The 22,637-nt window shown below is 37.4% G+C and overlaps 1 protein-coding gene across 5 annotated transcripts in view; it reads right to left on the bottom strand.

Annotated features, from left to right (window-relative positions):
- Positions 1–22,637, bottom strand: part of NOX4 (NADPH oxidase 4) — a 185,948-nt gene that overhangs the window by 15,018 nt on the left and 148,293 nt on the right. For 4 of the 5 annotated variants that reach the window (XM_044943413.1, XM_044943414.1, XM_006075176.4 and 1 more), the window contains 4 exons: positions 12,464–12,583; positions 10,831–10,939; positions 6,702–6,770; positions 5,224–5,324 (listed from right to left, as the gene is read on the bottom strand). In XM_044943413.1, the coding sequence (XP_044799348.1) occupies positions 5,224–5,324; positions 6,702–6,770; positions 10,831–10,939; positions 12,464–12,583 (399 nt within the window). The remainder of the gene's footprint in view (positions 1–5,223; positions 5,325–6,701; positions 6,771–10,830; positions 10,940–12,463; positions 12,584–22,637) is intronic. The other variant, XM_044943411.2, reaches the window with a different exon arrangement.

The raw sequence follows: 22,637 nt of genomic DNA, 5'->3' as shown, positions 1-22,637 counted from the left end.
TAGATGGCAGCCTGCCAGGCTTCCCCATCCCTGGGATTCTCTAGGCGAGAATACTGGAGTGGGTTGCCATTTCCTTTTTACAATGCGTGAAAGTGGAAAGTGAAAAGTGAAAGTGAAGCCATTCAGTCATGTCCGACTCTTTGCGACCCCATGGACTGCAGCCTAGCAGGTTCCTCCGTCCATGGGATTTTCTAGGCAAGAGTACTGGAGTGCAGAGTACATCTTTTGAAATGCCGGGCTGGATGAAGCATGAGCTGGAATCAAGATTGCTGGGGGAAATATCAATAACCTCAGATATGCAGATGACACCACCCTTATGGCAGAAAGCAAAGAGGACCTAAAAAGCATCTGGATTAAAGTGAAAGAAGAGAGTGAAAGACCTGGCTTAAAACTCAACATTCTAAAAAACAAAGATCACGGCATCTAGTCCCATCTCTTCATGGCAAATAGATGGGGAAACAATAGAAACAGTGACAGACTTTATTTTCTTGGGCTCCAAAATCACTGCAGATGGTGACTGCAGCCATGAAATTAAAAGACGCTTGCTCCTTGAAGGCAAAACTATGACCAACCTAGACAGAATATTAAAAAGCAGAGACAACACTTTGCTGACAAGGCCCGTCTAATCAAAGCTATGGTTTTTCCAGTAGTCATGTATGGATGTGAGAGTTGGACCATAAAGAAAGCTGAGCACCGAAGAATTGCTGCTTTTCAACTGTGGTGTTGAAGAAGACTCTTGAGAGTCCCTTGGACAGCAAGGAGATCAAAGCAATCAACTGTAAAGGAAATCAGTCCTGAATATTCATTGGAAGGATTGATGCTGAAGCTGAAACTCCAATACTTTGGCCACCTGATGCGAAGAGCTGACTCATTAGAAAAGACCCTGATGCTAGGAAAGATTGAAGGCAAGAGGAGAAGGGGATGACAGAGAATGAGATGGTTGGATGGCATCGCCAACTCAATAGACATGAATTTGAGCAATCTCCGGGAGTTGGTGATGGACAGGGAAGCTTGGTATGCTACAGTCCACTGGGCCACAAAGAGTTGGACAGGACTAAGCAATTAAAGTGAACTGAACTGAAATGTCATTAGGGAAGGAGTCTGTGGTGCATGGGAAGACTCAGGTGAGTATGAGAAGATTATCTCATCTAAGGTGGGTGATTTTGAAGAAAGAATGGAAAGAATATTAACAAAATGAGTTGACTTTTTTCTTTATCTGATACTTCACCTTTAACTAGAACCCTGTGTATTACACAGGACCTCTGCTTTCTAAAAAATGCTTTCATCTTTCAGTTCAGTTCAGTTCAGTCGCTCAGTCATTATCTGACTCTTTGTGACCCCATGAATCACAGCACGCCAGGCCTCCCTGTCCATCACCAACACCCGGAGTTCACTCAGACTTACGTCCATCGAGTCAGTGATGCCATCCAGCCATCTCATCCTCTGTCGTCCCCTTCTCCTCTTGCCCCCAATCCCTCCCAGCATCAGAGTCTTTTCCAATGAGTCAACTCTTCGCATGAGGTGGCCAAAGTACTGGAGTTTCAGCATTAGCATCATTCCTTCCAAAGAAATCCCAGGGCTGATCTCCTTCAGAATGGATTGGTTGGATCTCCTTGCAGTCCAAGGGACTCTCAAGAGTCTTCTCCAACACCACAGTTCAAAAGCATCAATTCTTCAGCGCTCAGCCTTCTTCACAGTCCTACTCTCACATCCATACATGATCACTGGAAAAACCATTGCCTTGACTAGACGGACCTTAGTTGGCAAAGTAATGTCTCTGCTTTTGAATATGCTATCTAGGTTGGTCATAACTTTCCTTCCAAGGAGTAAACGTCTTTTAATTTCATGGCTTGCAGTCACCATCTGCAGTGATTTTGGAGCCCCCCAAAATAAAGTCTGACACTGTTTCCCCATCTATTTCCCATAAAGTGATGGGACCAGATGCCATGATCTTCGTTTTCTGAATGTTGAGCTTTAAGCCAACTTTTTCACTCTCCACTTTCACTTTCATCAAGAGGCTTTTCAGTTCCTCTTCACTTTCTGCCATAAGGGTGGTGTCATCTCCGTATCTGAGGTTATTGATATTTCTCCCAGCAATCTTGATTCCAGCTTGTGCTTCCTCCAGCCCAGCGTTTCTCATGATGTACTCTGCATATAAGTTAAATAAACAGGGTGATAATATACAGCCTTGACGTACTCCTGTTCCTATTTGGAACCAGTCTGTTATTCCATGTCCAGTTCTAACTGTTGCTTCCTGACCTGCATACAGATTTCTCAAGAGGCAGATCAGGTGGTCTGGTATTCCCATCTCTTTCAGAATTTTCCACAGTTTATTGTGATCCACACAGTCAAAGGCTTTGGCATAGTCAAAAGCAGAAAGAGATGTTTTTCTGGAACTCTCTTGCTTTTTCAATGATCCAGCGGATGTTGGCCATTTTTTCTCTGGTTCCTCTGCCTTTTCTAAAACCAGCTTGAACATTTGGAAGTTCACGGTTCACATATTGCTGGAGCCTGGCTAGGAGAATTTTGAGCATTACTTTACTAGTGTGTGAGACGAGTGCAATTGTGTGGTAGTTTGAGCATTCTTTGGCATTGCCTTTCTTTGGGATTGGAATGAAAACTGACCTTTTCCAGTCCTGTGGCCACTGCTGAGTTTTCCAAATTTGCTGGCATATTGAGTGCAGCACTTTCACAGCATCATCTTTCAGGATTTGAAATAGCTCAACTGGAATTTCATCAACGTCCACTAGCTTTGTTCGTAGTGATGCTTTCTAAGGCCCACTTGACTTCACATTCCAGGATGTCTGGCTCTAGGTCAGGGATCACACCATCGTGATTATCTGGGTCATGAAGATCTTTTTCGTACAGTTCTTCTGTGTATTCTTGACACCTCTTCTTACTATCTTCTGCTTCTCTTAGGTCCATACCATTTCTGTCCTTTATCAAGCCCATCTTTGCTTTCATCTTTAACCCACAGTTATTTTACAAAGGGAAGGAAATGCAGAAGTGCTTTCAAACATGGATGCAGTCTGAATTACACGGGTCACTATTTTTCTTTTTAGATTTTGCTTAAGGGGTTTCAAACCATGATTCCTAAAACAAAGTCTCTGAAGGTGTTGCCAAAACACCATGACAAATCAGAGATTATTTCAGTACATTATATTCATCCATAAATTTATAAACTGCAGTTTAAAAAAAAAAACTTGTCATCTGACAGGCTGCCTCATTCAATTAAAATCAAATATCCTTTTATATTTATCAAATATACCTTTAAAATTATGAATTAATCAACTATATATTAATAATTGTAAAAAAAATGATCACTGATTCCTTAGAGTCACAGGAAATTTTAAAAATTAAATCTTCAATTTATATACATTCTTATTGCATAAGTATGTTTAGCTTACCAGCAAAAGTATGATTCATTAAAGTGCAAAATTACACTGAATTTGGTAAAATTCTGCAGGTTAGACAGGATAGAAGTTTTAGTTCCAGTAGACAAAAGAGTGATATAAAATTTCTAACTGACCATGAAAGTTACAAAAGGCACAAATATGAGGTTGGTATCGAGAAACTATGATATTTAGATTCCAGCAGATATGTTAAAAGTTATATTAATTTTAAAATATCAATATCTGCAATATGTTAGAAATTGCAGCCTTTGGAACTGTTTAAAGTTCTGATAAAACTTTTTCAATGCCAACTTTAAAATGTGTGAATGTGTATATGGTTTTCAAAATGCTTTTAGAATTTGTATAGATCATTGCCCTGTACATCATGAGAAACGCTGGACTGGAAGAAACACAAGCTGGAATCAAGATTGCCGGGAGAAATATCCATAACCTCAGATATGCAGATGACACCACCCTTATGGCAGAAAGTGAAGAGGAACTGAAAAGCCTCTTGACGAAAGTGAAAGTGGAGAGTGAAAAGTTGGCTTAAAGCTCAACATTCAGAAAACGAAGATCATGGCATCCTGTCCCATCACTTCATGGGAAATAGATGGGGAAACAGTGGAAACAGTGTCAGACTTTATTTTCAGGGGCTCCAAAATCACTGCAGATGGTGACTGCAGCCATGAAATTAAAAGACTCTTACTCCTTGGAAGGAAAGTTATGACCAACCTAGATAGCATATTCAAAAGCAGAGACATTACTTTGCCAACTAAGGTCCATCTAGTCAAGGCTATGGTTTTTCTTGTGGTCATGTATGGATGTGAGAGTTGGACTGTGAAGAAGGCTGAGCGCTGAAGAATTGATGCTTTTGAACTGTGGTGTTGGAGAAGACTCTTGAGAGTCTCTCGGACTGCAAGGAGATCCAACCAGTCCATTCTGAAGGAGATCAGCCCTGGGATTTCTTTGGAAGGAATGATGCTAATGCTGAAACTCCAGTACTTTGGCCACCTCATGCGAAGAGTTGACTCATTGGAAAAGACTCTGATGCTGGGAGGGATTGGGGGCAAGAGGAGAAGGGGACGACAGAGCATGAGATGGCTGGATGGCATCACTGACTCGATGGACGTAAGTCTGAGTGAACTCCGGGTGTTGGTGATGGACAGGGAGGCCTGGCGTGCTGCGATTCATGGGGTAGCAAAGAGTCGGACACGACTGAGTGACCTATCTGATCTGATGGTAATTTTATAGATTACCAAACAGGCTCCCTAGTCTGTACCCAAAAATGAATGCTTTCTTTCAACTGTAATCTCTTCAGATCATAAACATATAGCCCGTAACTCTAAGATTTTTTTATAGAATTATGGCTTCCAAGAAAAAATGTTTGGAAATATTTCTGATTTAGAGAAATATTAAAATCTCTAAGAGTTTTAAAAACTAACAGTTTTTTGAAAATGTATTCATTCTGGTAAAAATATACCAAAAATCTAATTTTTAAATGCATCAAAACTATTTGAAGAGCTCCCTTGTTTGCTAATGTGATTTACAAAAACTTTCCCAATGACGACCTAATTTGTGCTATGGGATTTATGCAAATTTAAAAGTAGGTATGACAGTTTGGTTCATAAATACTTTATAGACTGTCTTTAAGCCAAATTTTAATTATCTGGCATTACAGATACTTGAGGTGGTTCTTGCTTTGCTTCCATCTTCAGTAGTGATAATTGAGTATTTAAGTGACTCTGTAATTTTCAAACCGATTACTAAGTAATCTTTAATATTTTAATTTGATCATTAACCACATGTCAAAATTTTTGAGGAAAGTACTTACCCTCTGTTACATTTTGCTATTTCATCAAACAGAAGTTTCCACCGCGGACGTCCAATAAAAAGTCTTGAATTCAGTGCTTGATATTTTTCTCCAATTATCTTCTGCCAAAAAGAAAGCACTATGCTTTATATGACACAGAATTGGGCAAATAATTCATTTCTATAACATCATCTTTCCTGGTGCTGTGGCTTCCTACCAAATTGCTGTGACATAAAGAATGTAAGTGTCAAATGGCAACCTATTAAGTATAATCATTTAGAAGCACCATTTCCTCCCTCTTTCCCTTTAAAATCCATTATCTTCTTGAAAACCATTGGTACAAATGACTGACTTTCCCTGACTTCAGAAGGAAGCGACTGCAGCACTAAAGAATGCACTCTAATTGCCTCATCTCAAAGGGGCGCAACACATAAGCTTTGTTGAAGCATTTTTGTACTGCAAAGTTGTCATATTTGGCTCATTATATGAGTAAGACACTGCAAATTATCATCATAAATTTGGGGAAATGATCCTGAACATGACAGTCTAATACAGCAGAGCTGCAAATTTGGGATCTATCAAAAAACAACTTCTAATGGACTGCTGTTTGCAATTAACAAGAGTATTAGATCTGAATTGATGGTAAAGAGAGTCAATTGAGAAAGAAAAGTGTCCGAGCCCAAGAGAGACAAACTGAGAACCAGATGTAATTTATGCTTCATATCTTAATCACTGCAAAACCATGAGGCATAATGCTTCTGATTTGCTTCATGACAGTATAAAATAAAATGTTTTTACGTACCAAGTAGGGTAGAAATCTGACTAAAAAAATAGGCGTAAATTAGTTTTGAAGTAATAGACAAGCATTCATATGTTGCATTCAAAGAATTACAGAAAATATATGATGGAAACTACAACAATAAAACTTGTGAAAGCATTCATGCCCAGGTTTATACGGCTATACATGTCTTCAATGTTGTCTATATAGTGTTCCCTCATCTATGATATGGGGATCACAATATCATTTACCTCTTGAATCTGTTGGAATCACATGAGATAATGTGTATGAGATGCTCAATACAGAGTCCAGCAGTGAAGTAAATAATGCATGATGGATGTTTCGTTTTTTAGTTTCCCTTTAAGAGAAACAAGCTTAATTGTGTATGACCTTATCTTCTCTTGCCACGTAAAACCGCCCCTCGATGAACACAATCACAAGACTATTCACTTGTGTTCTCATCTCTAGGTGAGGTGACAGTGAAAAGCAGAGAGATGAGCTCCAAGGTCCACTTCAGTCCCAGGTGAGGACAGATGAAAGGCAGAAAACGGTTGACTTCAAGGATGAGCTGTGAGTTTGCTGGATACATTCCAAAAGTGGCTTTCCTCTGGGAAACGTCTCTTCAAACCACCTGCAGAAATTTTCTTCCAGCACAGCCCCTACAGTAAATCATCTGTTCTCAAGAGACTTGTTTAATTTACAATAACATCCAGTCACATACCTGTATCCCATCTGTCTGACTGAGGTACAGCTGAATGTTGACATAATCAGGTCTGTTCTCTTGCCAAAACTGAGAGGACGTAAAAGTAAATAGACATTAAACTGTGTTCTGTATTCACAGACTCTCTCCTAACCTAACATATGTGATTCTGCAATCTGTTAAGATGTATCTGGTCTTACCACAGCCAACATCTACGAGCAAATGTGCATACACACACACATATACGTGTACCACATACATGGCATTCTAACATCAATAACCTGTCCCTGACAGATTTAATTAGTTATGATGAAGGAAATGGATGGGATTAGTTCTGCTATCTTCATAGACACAAAATCAAATATGCTAAATACTATAGTAATATTCCTTTAAATCCTCTCACTTACTTATTTTATTCACTGAGTCTCTAAATTTTACTCAAGATCTCAGTCAGATAGAACATGATTTTCTTTACAAAAATGTCAAAAGTGATACACAAAATGCCTTCTAGGCATCACAGAAACCAAAACAAATGAAAACAAATAAGGTAGGAATGGAATCGTTCCTACTTCCTTCCTATGCAGCACTGATTTCCCTTATATAAAAATGTATGAGGCAAGGAGTGTATGTGGCAAAATAAAAGCATCTGGGAAAGCTCTCAAACACTTTGATATCTTGAAAAATAAATGGACCAAGAAAAATATCCAAAGAAAAGTGAATTCAACAAAGTGGGTAAAAGGGTTTTGACCAAGATTGCTTCTTTCATCCAGAAGGCAAAATGAATCTGCTCATGACCCTGGCCTTGCTCTGGCTGAATCCTGAGTTGTGAAATCTACATTTAAAAAAATATTATTCTTCTTAGGGCCTCCTTTCACCTCCCTAAAACAAAGAAATGCTAAAGAGAAGGAAAAGAAATCAAAATCCGGAGAAGGAAGGAACACAACAACCATGGTACATTCTGGAGAACAGAGATGAGTATCTGATGTGTAGAATCTGAGGAAAGGCCTAGAAGAGACCAGCACTTTTGCAGCAGCCAAACTATTACTGAGCATCAGTATGCACAGTAGGCTTGCTGGAGGTGGTACAGTTTTGCTGGACCTTATTGCAGCAAATGAACCAACTGATTCCAAGTACTGTTGCTATTATTCATTGGAAAGACTATTGCTGAAGCTCCAATACTTTGGCCACCTGTGTGAAGAGGCAACTCATTGGAAAAGACACTGATGCTGGGAAAGACTGAGGGCAAGAGGAGAAGAAGGCAAGAGAGGGTGAGATGGTTGGATGTCAGCACTGACTCAACACGAATTTGAGCAAACTCCAGGAAATAGTGGAGGACAGAGGAGATGGGTGTGCTACCATCCATGGGGTTGCAAAGAGCTGGACGTGACTTAGTAACTCAACAACAACTGTTTCTATAGAGCGTGAAAATAATGATTTTTAAGGGATATATTGGGACTCAAACTCAAAGTTTTAGGAATGAAAAAAAGTTATTTTGCAAATACAGAGTGACTAAGTGAGGTTATAGAACCCCTCTGGCACCCTTTACAGTAGTAAGGGCACCTGGCAGGTGACTAAGAGACGTGTTTCTATTGCCATAACTGTCTGACCCTGAGACTTCTAGAGAGGTACTCAACTTACACAGGCCCCAGTTTCCTCATTAGGACAATGACCTCATCTCACAGGTTTCCTCCAGAACTAAAACTACACATTCTCTGATAGGTGGCAATGCTAAATTATAAAATCCCAATAAAAACCTATTTTACTTTGAAAGTGATAAGTGATGATTCTCAGAACCCATAATATTCTTAAAATATAATAATTATATTCCATGCCACAGATGCCTCAAGTTATATCCAAACACTAAAGTCATTTTAAAGCCCTTTAGGAATTGAATCAGGGTGCACGAATCTTAACTGTGAAGGAATGGAGGAATTTCCAAGTGCCAGTAATGGACAGCCCCTCACAAAACACATGACTTGCACTGATTTTTGTCTTAAATGTCTCCCGGGATGCTGCTCTGAGATCACACCAATAACTGCTGCATCAATAACGTGTTCGGTGCCCACAGGCTCCAGAGAGAAGAATGCAGATTTAAATAACACATTTTAAATATCAATGTCTCCATTTTAGCTTATCCCTCATTATAGACAAAAAACAGTATCTACTAAAACACACACACTTGACTTGAAAAATCAAAACAGGTGTGCAGAGGTGTGTGTAGAAGATAATCAACACCCCATTGTTTACACTAGTTTTAAGCATTTATATTATTTATTCCATGGATTTCTAAGGATTAAACATATCCACCAAAAAACTTGAGAAGAAATTTTAAGATTCAACTACTTTGAATATCCAGCCATTTATATATTTTTTATTTCCTTTATTCCTTTCCTGCTCTGCTACTTGCCCTATAAAGCATCTATTATTTAAAGGTGCTCTTGGATCCAATTATAAGTTCTATATCTTTTCAAGAAAGAAAATTTTAATCTAGAAAAACAGGCAAAGGTAGAGATGGGAACTCCATCAAGAAATACAAGTGGTTGATAAGCAGAGGAAGAGAGGTTCAATCTCATTTGTTTCAAGGAAAAATACAGTGAGATCCCCTTGTTTAAGAAATGACTAGAAATGTAAAAGATTGGTAATATAACGTTTGGAATAAATTTCTCTTATATCCTTTGGTGGAAATGTAAATTGTTTTAGCATCTTTGGGGGACATTTTGTCAGTACCTATTACAAATTTAAATTCATTCCTGAAGTCCTCACAGCCTCCAACTCAGGAAGTCCAGTTTTAGACGTTAATCCAAAGAAAACACACACTTGAAAGTGGTGATGATGCTCTTCTTGAAAGCTTCTCCTCTCTTAACCTTAAGTACAGAACTACTACCTCTTGGTTTCCTACCGCCTCACTGGCCACTCTGATTAATCTCCTTTCCTGACTTATTACTCATTTTCTGCTCCTCTGGAAGCTGCAGTACCCCGAGAATTGTATTTTCACATATCCTCTCAAGATGACCTACAATCATATCGGTCTGCTCAAATCCTTTCAGTGGCTTCTCATCTCTCTGTTTTTTCTCTCCTGATTTAGCAGGCCCTTGGTGAGTCCAGGAATCTGCACTTTTTTTTTAATTGTGGTAAAATACACATAGCATAAGATTGATCATTTTAGCTGTTTTTAAGTATACAGTTGATTAGCATTAAATATATTCATATGGTTGTGCAACCATCATCACCAATCCATTTCCATAATTTTTTCATCTTCCCAAACTGAAACTCTATATCCATTAAACAGTAACACCCCATTTCCCTCTGGGAAACCTCTGGCAACCACCATTCTATTGTCTGTCTCTATGAATTAGACTACTCCAGGTCCCTTATATAAAAGGAATCACACAATATTTGCCCTTTTGTGTCTGGTTAGATAGACATACACTTTAAAAAAGCAATTTGCAGAACAATACAAATAGTATGATAGAATTTTCAGAATGCTCATGAGTAACATCTGGTTACGTGGATTGGAAGGAGATGTTGCTTCATGTAGATTACAAAAATCTGTAGCAATGATGCATATATGTATTACCTGAATAACTTAAAAAATAGATATATTAATAGACAAGTAAAAGTTGCAGGTAAGATAGATGAAAATGCCTGCTTTCATCTCTGGAAGGAATACAGCTTAGAATTCGGGATTTTTTGAAATTCTGTATACTGGGCCAAAAGTTGGCTGATGATCCACTTGGAATATTGAAGTTGGAGATACAAACTATGAGAATAAAGGCTGAAAAGTGTAACAGTAATTGTCTGCAGATGTTTTCTTCCATCTGTCCTCAGTCACAATCCTATTTGCATTCACATTTGCATAATATGTTTTCGATATGCATGTATTACCAACCATATGCATTCATTTCCATGTTAAAACAGTCTATGTTAAAACATGTCCTAGATATACAAATTCACAGATACCAATATCTGAAAAGATGTACACCAAATTATTAAAAGATTCTATCTCTGTTTTTTTTTTTAAGCTTAAGGGATATTTTTACTCCTCTGCATATTATTCTATAGTGAGCACCTATTACTTTTATAATTTGAAATAAAATTGCTACTTTTAAAATTTAAAAGACTGCAAAAGTAAAAAGAAACCTAATTTTACCTTGTTATACAACACACAGAGTAAGTCTGCAAACCAGCGGAAGGACTGGATATCTCTGCATACCCAAATAAAATACAATCTTCTAAGCTTGTATGGTTTCCAGTCATCCCTTTAAAAATGAAATAACACAGGACTGATTATGATGGCAAAAGAATTAAGAATCCCTATATCCTTGAAATTTTGCTTCTCATTAGTAAGTAATCTACAGAGAAAACAGTCATCTACATTCTAGTATCTGATACACGACTTATTCTAACTCTCAGATTAATTTAAAATGCAATATACTAAGTCAGAGATATAATCCATGAATTAAACTGTTCATGTTTGTGGATACTATATGCATATTACCCATTTCCACTTGAAGGCAATAAACTCTACTCTTGGATCAGCTCTGCATCTCAGGAAAAAAGTTTTCTTATTTTTCTGTTAATTCTATTACTCAGAAGGGCGCCAATGCTCATCTTGCCCTGGGTTCCAGGCAAAATGAGCCAAAACCATTCCGGAAAGCTGGTTGTTTATCCCCTTCTTAATAATCATTAAAGAAAGAGATTTCACAACCACCTACTATGTAATGCATTCCAGCAATTCACAATTCCAAGTCTGGATTCCTCCTTATAATTATGAACTAAGCTTGAGGTTAACAAAATATTATTCCCTTGTTTAAACTTTAGGTGTCCAAATAACTTGCAATATGTTTTCAGAAACAACTAATTTCTGGCTTGGAATATAGTTATTTTTTTAAGAATCTCCCAAAAGTCCCAAATTTATATCAAGGTTTTAAAATCAAAATATCATTCAAACACATCACTTCAAATTATTATCTTTTTTTGTACTTCATAAAACAGACTTTTAATGAAAATTGTGTTTTCTTGAAAAGTGAATGGAATACATTTTGTTTGTGGTTTCATGAGAATCCCTGTCAATTAATTTTTGCTTGTAAACCAAAACTAAAATAACTGAATAAGTATATTTCTGCTTAAGCAATCTTACTTCTGAAATTTCTATTCTTCAGTCTGTTACATATCTGCTGAGTAACAGACCCAGGAATGATGTGCTCATTTGTCATATCCTCAGAGACGATTTCCTGATGATACCTCTACAATAACCCTGACCCTTTATTTCTATATCCCATTAATTTTTCTTCTCTTCACCACACTTCTAATATTTTCTGAAATGATGTTCTTTGTGAATGTTTCACTGGCTTGTATTTTGCCTGCCCTATTTGAAAGTAAACTTTTCAAGGGCAGAGACACTACTCAGTCATTGCCACATTAACAGTAACTATAAGATCAATAGCACATAAATGGTCAAAAATATTTGTTGACTAAATGAATTAGTAATGCCACTTACCCCTGATGAGAAAGCAGAGAAATAGGGGCCAGTGGAATGACTTTAATAGAAGAAAAGGACAGAGTAAGGCATAATTGTGATACGGATGTTATTTTACAAGAGAACATGCTGAAAACCATAGACCACATATTGAGAAGCACTCATTTACTCCCCTTATCAATCGGTAAATAAGAGTGTTTTGAACAAGTAGAAGAATTATGTAAGGAATTACTTCTTACTAAAAGAGATGTCTGAAATAGACAGGTCTCTATGTGGACTAATATAATGGATCAAAATGACGTACAGCAGAGTGTTGAGGATTGACGCAAACGGAGTGACTCCAATGCCTCCAGCCACGCAGAGGCTAACCTCATAGTTCAGTGATTCTTCAAATGGACTTCCAAAGGGACCATCAATATATAGCCTGTGGAGAAGGCAGACAAGGGAAAAAAAATGAAAATGAGTTCAATTAAGTTTCTATAATATGTGGCAAGTATGCTAAATCTAGTGTCTAAGCTTTGTAATAGCCCAGGCCTCATTTCATTGTTTTCCATAGCGATAAGTCTAAAGGAACAAGAAGTGTTGTTTATGAACTACGAATATAAAAACAAGTACATCGGTTTCAAAGCATTCCTATTTTGAGGGAAATATTACTTAACGTGAACGGAAATGTAGATAGGACCATGATGGTGAGCCAAGGACTAGTTAAAGCTTTGATTTATTTTATTACTATATACTGGACTAAATTAAAATATCTTGTTTTATTGTGTCTAAATTCAATAATGCTATTCTCCATGGTAAAGTCAGTAGCAAAAATATTTCTTGAAACCCTTACCATGTAAACAGAAAAGAAGCTGACCCTGTTCCTCTTTTTGCTCTGGCTAGGTTTATTAGTATAGAGCCTACAACAATCTCAAAGGAATCTCTCATTACTTTGTATATTCAAATATGTGTGTGTGTGTGTGTGTGTGTGTGCATGTGTATCTCCATGTGTATGAAATCCTGCTTACCTACAATGAAACTTGTTAACTGCTCACTCAATATTCATCCTTCCATTCTTTCTTATTTTTTTACATTGACATATAGTTGATTTACAATGCTCTGTTAGTGTGTTTGTGTTTATAGCAGTGATTCAGTTATACATATACACATATCTATTCTTTTTCAGATTATTTCCCTTTATAGGTTATTGCAGAATACTGATTAGAGTTCCCTGGGCTATATAGTATAGGTCCTTGTTGGTTATCTATTTTATATACAGTAGAGTGTATGTATTATTCTAAATTCCTAATTTGTACCTCCTCCCCCATCTTTGGTAATCATAAGTTTTTTGTTTTTTTTTGTCTATGAGTCTATTTCTGTTTTGTAAAGAAGTTCATTTGTATCATTTTTTTAGATTCCACATATAAGCATTATTCTATAATATTCGTCTTTCTCATTTCGCTTTAGCATGATAGTCTCTAGGTCCATACACATTGCTGTTAATGGCATGATTTCATTCTTTTATGGCTGAGTAACAGTCCATTGTATATGTATATATGTAATTATATAAAATATTACATATATATATACCACATCTTCTTTATCCATTTATCTGTTGATTGTCATTTAGGTGTTATTGCAAAATGTAACAAAACATTAATGTTATTCAGGGAAGCAAAGTGCTCAGCTAAAATATTACACATCCAAGACTGACTTGTATCAATTTTGGCTGCATGACTATGTTCAGCCTAATGTGATTTAAATGGAAGTGCAATTAGAAAACCCGCAGCACTGTTTACAGTAGCCAAGACATGGAAGCAATCTAAATGTCCACTGACAGAGGAATGGATAAAGAAGACATAGTCCATACATACAATGGAATATTACCCAGCCATTAAAAATAATGAATGCCATTTGCAGCAACATGGTATTCTTGCCTAGAGAATCCTGTGGACAGAGGAGCCTGGTGGGCTGCTATCCATAGGGTCGCATGGAGTTGGACCCGACTGAAGCGACTTAGCGTGCATGCATGCACTGGAGAAGGAAATGGCAACCCACTCCAGTATTCTTGCCTGGAGAATCCTAGGGATGGAGGAGCCTGGTGGGCTGCCATCTATGGGGTCGCACAGAGTCAGACACGACTGGAGCGACTTAGCAGCAGCAGCAGCAGCAGCAGATGGACCTAGAGATTGTCATACTGAGGTGAAGTAAGTCAGACAGAGAAGGAAAAATATTGTATAACATCCCTATATGTGGAATCTAAAAAGAAATGATACAAATGAACTTATTTATAAAACAGACTTAAAGAATGAGCTTATGGTTGCCAGGGGGGAAGAACAGGAGGAAGGGATAGTTAGGGAGTTTGAAAACAACATGTACACACTGCTATATTTAAAATGGATAACCAACAAGGACCTACTGTACAGCACAATGAACTCTGCTCAGTGTTATGTGGGAGCCTGGATGGGAGGAGGGTTTGGGAGAGAGCAGATGCATCTACATGCATGGCTGAGTTCCTTTGCTCTCCACCTGAAACTATCACAAGATTGTTAATTAGCTATACTCCAATAAAAAATAAAAAGTTTAAAAAATACCAATCACTACATCCCTCCTTTTTTTTTTTCTACTGAAATGTCCAGGTAGCAATTTCAATTTCAGTAAAACAACTGCTGTGTTCCTTGATGAAAGTATAACCTTGTAACTAAGACCTACAAAACTAAGACCCATAGACCAGTTAAGCAAAATTTCTATAAATGGATTTTAGTGTAACAATAAAAAGAGGTATCTGCAGATGCAAAACAACAAAAAAATTGGAAGGCTCCTTGAAGGAAGCTGTCTCAGTTGAAAGTTGCATCTCTTTATCCCTGTCCCCTTTTCCCCTCTTTCTTGGTACCCGAATACGTGTTCACTTAATGGCCTAAACACTTATCTTTGATGACTGTAAAATTGCCATACCCTCTATTGACTGCTTAGTTCTAGATACCTTTATCTTTAAAAAGCCACATATATATATAAAACATTGCCATTTTAAAGCTTCTTTCTTAGTAAAAATAACTTTCTTAAAAAATAGTAGTTGTCTAAAAAAGCAAATTTGTGTAGTCAGCCTAATGATATAAATATCTTTATTGTTAATATTGTTAATCTCTCTCATTACTGTGGGGGGTTTCAGCCAAGAACCTAGAAAGATAAAGAAAAATTATTTTTCATTCTCAACACTTCTTAAAAGGTATAATAAAGGACATTTTATTTGACTAACAAAGAACAGAGTAAGGAATCGTGAAGTTACCTCTTTCCTATTTATCTGCTTTCCAGCCCACACACACACCCTCCCCACACCCTAAATAACTACTCTCTGATATTCTGAAATAACTTTGGGCAAGAAGACAAGAACGTGGGGTTCTAGTCATTCACTAGCATTGGGATCACAGGCAAGTTACTTATCCTAACTCTGATTTTCTTCATCCAAAAAAAAAAAGAAAACAAACCAGTACCAATTAGATGTGACACAGAAAAAGCCTACTAAGAATTGTACAGGGCCACAAATATCAGACATGCTTTAATTTAATGGCATCAGCGAGTGCCTCCAGAGTACCATCAAACCCTTGGAGAGTCCAGCATCAACACAAGAAATGAACTAAGTTCAGCATGAGATGAGAGATGCACATAGGAATTTGATCTGAAGGAGATTAAGTAAATGGGGGGAAATTAATGTGCTCTTATGTAATTCAACATATAATAATGGAAGGTTTACTCTGAGTAAGGCACAGTACTATCTGCTGCAGCAAAAAAAGAAATTAAAAAAAAAGGAAAAAAAACAGAAAGAGATTAGGAACTGAGTAATCACAACTTCGGTCTTTAAGAAGGTTATAAAGAGGGAAATGGTTAAGACAAAAACATACACAAGTATGAAATACAGCACAATTTTAGAAGCGTGTTATATAGCCATATTGCAAACATTCAATGCTTTGTACTTTTCACATATAATGCTATACCTGTAACATTTTGTGATGTGAGTAGAATATTATTATCTCCATTCAATAAATGAGGCACTTGAGACCACAAGGGGCCATGACCAGTCTGAAGTTTCATGCCTCCTAGATGGAATATTGGGGTGGGGACGGGGGATAGGGTGTGAGGAAGATGAAAAAGTGAAGAAAGACGGGCCGTATCTAGTTTGTAAAGAGAACCTGTTAGGTTGTGCAACTCAGATCTAAATACAACTTTCCACTTGGAAATAAGAGGTGCTTCAGGGACAGTCATGGGTCATACGTGAGCATTTTCTGGAACTAACCCTGCCTGTGTCCAGGGAGAAATGGAGGCGGACCACTGCCACCCAGCTGCTTTGTGTGAGCAGCCTGTGCTCCATCACACCGACCTCTTCATCAAAATCACGTGTATGCTGGCCTCCACCCCTAGCTCTTTGAAATCATTTCTCAAAGCTACCTTAAAGGCTCTTTGCTGGGCTACTTTCCTCACTAAGGTACTGAATTAAGTCAATTCCCAGCTCTTAGTTATACGATTTTTGTTTTTTTTTTCCCCAGTTGACACCAGTCTTTGCAGGGATATGAAAAGGAGTCTGTTTTTCTCAGCAAAAGTGATCTGGGGTCGAATTTTGGAATTGTTCAGGGGTGTTTAAGTTTTATAGCCATGCACTTACAAGTTAAAAAAAAAACAAAAAACTATTATTATGGAAATTCCAGCAAGGGATGAGGATGGGGGTGGGGAGGCTGAATAGTTTTGTTGTTATGATTCTGAAATGCGCTGTCCCCAGTTTCTCTGTGAACATAAAATTACTGTTTAATTGCACATTTTGAAATGTGCAAGTTTCTTAGTAACTAAAATTTCACATTAGAGAACAGATTGAATATTGAAAATATATTCAATAAAGATATTTTATGTGATGTGCTAGCCTCAAACATAAAAGACCTTGTGACTATTAGCTGTGCCCAAAGAAAGAGAAAGCTGAGAGGACAGTATATAAGGGTAAAAGTAAATATATATTTTTTCTTAATAGGCATTAGGTAGATAATAACACTGAACAACTTTATAGCACCTTGAAGATTATGAAACACATCTCTATCAAGCTCGGGTTTGATCTCAGATCAATCCTGAGTTTGGCAAAAATGGGCATTCCTCCATATATTCTCTTTCGGTTGTTGTCAAAGGAAATGTTATTTTTTAAATGAAATTTCAGAGTATAACAAGCCTCTGGGACAGTGAGGTTTCTATAAGAGAATAGCTATCTTTGAAGTCACCCTGAGTATTTAACTTATATGCAGAGTGCATCATGAGAAACGCTGGGCTGGAAGAAACACAAGCTGGAATCAAGATTGCCGGGAGAAATATCAATAACTTCAGATATGCAGATGACACTACCCTTATGGCAGAAAGTGAAGAAGAATTTAAAAGCCTCTTGATGAAAGTGAAAGAAGAGAGTGAAAAAGTTGGCTTAAAGCTCAGCATTCAGAAAATGAAGATCATGGCATCTGGTCCCATCACTTCATGGGAAATAGATGGGGAAACAGTGGAAACAGTGTCAGACTTTATTATTTGGGGCTCCAAAATCATTGCAGATGGTAACTGTAGCCATGAAATTAAAAGATGCTTATTCCTTGGAAGGAAAGTTATGACCAACCTAGATAGCATCTTAAAAAGCAGAGAGATTACTTTGCCAACAAAGGTCCATCTAGTCAAGGCTATGGTTTTTCCTGTGGTCATGTATGGATGTGAGAGTTGGACTGTGAAGAAAGCTGAGCACTGAAGAATTGATGCTTTTGAACTGTGGTGTTGGAGAAGACTCTTGAGAGTCCCCTGGACTGCAAGGAGATTCAACCAGTCTATCCTAAAGGAGACCAATTCTGGGTGTTCTTTGGAAGGACTGCAAGGAGATCCAACCAGTCCATCCTAAAGGAGACCAGTCCTTGGTGTTCTTTGGAAGGACTCCAATACTTTGGCCACCTCATGTGAAAAGCTGACTCACTGGAAAAGACTCTGATGCTGGGAGGGATTGGGGGCAGGAGGAGACGGGGATGACAGAGGATGAGATGGCTGGATGGCATCACTGACTCGATGGACAAGAGTTTGGGTGAACTCCTGGAGTTGGTGATGGACAGGGAGGCCTGGCATGCTGTGATTCATGGGGTTGCAAAGAGTCAGACATGACTGAGTGACTGAACTGAACTGAACTGATCTTTGAAGTAAATTAGACATCCCAAGGCTTATTCTTCTAACCAAAAATAAATGTATAGGCCTGATCTTTCTGCTTATGTAAAGATGCTGCAGTGTAAAACCAATACCCTTTTCCTTGACTTTTCTGATATCAGTAAAGCTATGTAACTGGCACAGTGCTGCCTGCATTAGATGAATTATTTGTGATTATTATATAGGAGTTAAATGGTATTATTCTACTTCACTGAGTAGGAAGCTGAGGTTCTAGAAGTTTAAATATTTCCTCAAGGGCACACACTTAATAAGCAGTTTACGTCTACCACCAGAATAAACTCCATCTCTGTTTATGAAATCCAACAAACTATACTATCTTCCTAAAAGCGACTTTATTCTAATTCTTTCAACCAGAGAAATAATCAACTGAACTTTTTCTATCGAATATTAGCTCTCTTTATGCCTGAAAACATTTTTACCTTAAAGTCTACTATATCTGAAACATCATTTCTTTGGTTAGAATGTCTCTGCTGTCTTCTTCACCTTCTTCAGCTTTTCAGCCTGTCTTTTTCTTCATGTTCTGAGTGGAGCTCTTGCAAACAGCTTATCGGCCCCTTTCATTTTCTCATTTCAGTCTCACGGTCTCTCCCTTCGAACTGTTGAATTTGGTTCAACGATGTTGAATTATCCGCCACACTACCCCCTTGAACTGTTTGTCTAACTTTTGGTTTCTTCTCCTCTCTTTTCTTTCCTTGATTACTTTTATGTTAAGTGTTGGCCTCTGCTTTTACTTTTCTGTAAGTAAATAATGACTTTTCCTAGAGTGAATTTATTTTTATTTTGTTGCTTGGGATTTATTGATAGCCCCAAATTTGAACTAATATAGCTTAAAATATTACATCTCCTTTCACTCTCTCTTTTTTATCTTTTAAACCTCTAATGTAAAGTGAACTTCTCACTCCATCTCCCACATCTCAACCTTTCTTTCATATTCCCCATATCTTTGTCTCTGTGTGCTGCATTCTGGATAATTATTTCAGTTCTATTTGCCAATTCTCCATGGCTGCAATAAACTGCTCAAGTTTGTGATACTGTTATCTCTTACTTCTAGAAGTTCTACTGGCTCTTTTTCAAAAATGTCTTGAGAAATTTGATTGTCCTTTGTCTCAATCATTAGTTTATTTTATTTTTTATGGAGGAGAAAGAAAGAGTGGCTTTATTACTTTCCCAGGCAAAGGGGGAACACAGTAGGTTAGTGCAGGAAGAACTGTGCCCCTCTATTATTCTTTGAATACTCTTTTATTCTTTAGACATATTAAACATTTGCTTCATACTTTTTAAATAGACAACTTTACTAACAACTACTCATGGTGATTTGTTTCCACATTTTCTAAAAATATGAGCTCCTTGGTGCCTCATGTATAGGAATCCTTTGAAGATTAAAATGTATCCCCCCAAAAGAGGATTTTCAGTTTCCTCTTCCAGATCACAAGAGGATGCCATGAATCTGGAATCAGTTTAAACTAAATTTTTGTCTGTTTTCATTGGGCTATGCACATATTATGAACTCACTGTTCTAACCCAAGTGAGATGGAGCTTGTGTTTATTAAGTATCAGGGGAGATTTGTTTTCCAGTTCCTCTCAGAATCAAGGACAAAATAAGTCAATTGTCTTCACTACCTCCTTCTGCAGAGCCAACTATCTAACCTCTACTTTATTCACTGAACATGTTTTACTTGAGGAGTCTGGGCCATTTGCAGGAATCTCTGACCTGCCCTCCAACCCAATTCAGAACCCACACATTAGCTCTTGTCCACCACATGCATGGCCTAACCTTTGAGGGATAAGCTATGAGTTACAGCATTCACTTCACTTATTCATCTAGATAGGATATTCTTTGTGGCTTATTACCACAAGCAATTATTTTTATCTCCTACAATATCAAACATGTATTAAAGTTATTAATGTGTTGTGGCTTAGATTTGTAGGCTTTCTATATACTGGTCAGATTATTATTGAGCATAAAGTATGTTATATAATGTTTATTTTTTACTCTTAAATTCACACATACATATACATAAGGAGCCTCCCAGGTGGCGCTGGTGGTCAAGAACACGCCTGCCAATGCAGGAGACATAAGAGATGTGGGTTGGATCCCTGGGTCGGGAAGATCCCCTGGAGAAGGAAATGGCAACCCACTCCAGTATTCTTGCCTGGAGAATGCCATGAACAGAGGAGTCTGGGAGGCTACAGTCCATGGGGTTACAAAGAGTCAGACAGGCCTGAAGTGACTTGGCATGCATGCATAGACAAAAACGTATAGCTGGATCCCTGCTGATAGACTTAGTTCTTGTAGAAAGTTAAGGAGAATTTTTTTTTGCTCTTTGTTTTTTGTACTGGCTAATGTAGCCTTGATCTGCTAATATGTGACTTGAAATGCTTATTAATATGAGGAAATTAGTTTCAATAATATAAAATAAAAGCTACCAAACTCTTCAAACTGTCCACATACTAGGCAGTTACCTGGAAGCATGAATTATAAGCTGACAGTTTCTAGTGAATTTTGAAGTAAAGCACCTAACCAAATTTCACACCCCAGTCCAATGTATATTTAAACCCAGCTGCAAGCCATATTAAAATAAAATTACTTCTGAAAGCTGTTGGAGAGAATACATTCAGCTAAAATCAACACTTTAAGATTGAATTTAGATCTTTAAACTTGAATACTACCTCAGCCTTTCCAACAAAGAGTGCTATTTTAAAATTTATATTTAATATGAACTGTTATTTATTAAGATGATAGTGAATCTTTTTACTTTTCTGTCCACTTACATGCCTTTAGGCTTAAATATTTTGCAATTTCTTTTTCTCAAACAAATCATCCCATCCTTTTTCTAGCTCTCCTCTTTTTTCCATATGGCAACTTTATCTTTCTGCTGAAAGCAAGGTGTACAGCAGGTCTTTATCTTAATTGCTGGCTAATTTTAATTTGAATAAACTTTTAAACCTCAAATTTATTTGTGCTGTATTTTGCTTTGCCACTTCTTTTCTATTAGTGTAGAAAGCTCAATCCAGTTAAGAAGTAGACCATGGTTTTGATCATTATTATACATGTTGTCTTCACAGCCAGAAAAAAAAAAAAAGAGTGGAACAGAAAATATGGGACAAATAATTATAAAATAATGCTATAAAATGTAATTCAAAGTAAATTAACTAAAATCTCAAGTTCAGTAAATTACTGTTGGTCTAGAATAAGACAATAAAATAGAGTAATGGATCTTTCAAGAGGGTCACCTAAAACAGAAGGGTACAAAAAGTTGAAAGTTAAAGAATAAAAACATAAGAGGGAAATGTATTCAAAAGCGAAATATTTGTAGTTAACATTTAGTTCAGATGAAACACACTTTAGGAAAAAAAACCATTGCAGATATGGTGTTAGTAACCACTGATAACTCAGCTGGGTGGAGAGGGCTTTCATATTTTCCTTTGCTATCAAAGACAGGTGACCACAAGGAGAGAGGCTTCCTTATTCTCCTCTCTTCTTTTCTGTTCAGTAAGCAGAGAACTTCTCTCTTCCCTGGTCACAGCTATGATAAAATTTGATCTTGAAAGGAATGAAAAGCCCTTCTTTAGCCTTTGACTAATACGTGGTATGTTTCCATTAAAAGTGTGGTTCTTGGGCCAAAAGTATCAATTCTACATGAGAACTTGGTAGAAACAGACTCAGATCCAACTTCGGACTTGCTGAATCAGAATCTGTGTTTTATTAGGGCTCCCGGGTGGTTTGTAAGCACATTAAGGTCTGACATACATTGCTGTTATGCTTCCCTGGTGGCTCAGATGATAAAGAATCTGCCCACAATGCAGAAGACACGGGTTTGATCCCTGGGTTGGGAAGGAAATGTATACCCACTCCAGTATTCTTGCCTGGAGAATTCCATAGACAGAGGAGCCTGGCAGGCTACAGTACGTGGGGTCACAAGAGTCAAACATGACTGAGTGACTAAGCACACACAGAGAATCTTTCCAGAGAACTCCATTAATGTTGATAATAAAGTGGGATTTTCCATCTAATTTTCTTTTGTATTCTGTGAATCTTCTTTGAGACTTTGTAGAAAGTGATGAATTAGTTCTTTCAAGATCTGGAGAGTAATGTCTTCTATCTGAATGTGAATCTTTCCCAAAATTGAATGGTTAATAGAGAATGCAAATAAAATCCAACATAATTCACATTAGCATTAGCAGGAGCAGAGAATAACTGTTGTAGAAAAATAAGCATTAAATACCAACAGAAAAAAATGTGGGTGAAAAGGAAGATAGGCAAGTAATGTTAC

The sequence above is a fragment of the Bubalus bubalis genome, chromosome 5, assembly GCF_019923935.1.
Source record: "Bubalus bubalis isolate 160015118507 breed Murrah chromosome 5, NDDB_SH_1, whole genome shotgun sequence".
Taxonomy (NCBI): domain Eukaryota; kingdom Metazoa; phylum Chordata; class Mammalia; order Artiodactyla; family Bovidae; genus Bubalus; species Bubalus bubalis.
This window is presented reverse-complemented; position numbering and strand designations above follow the sequence as displayed.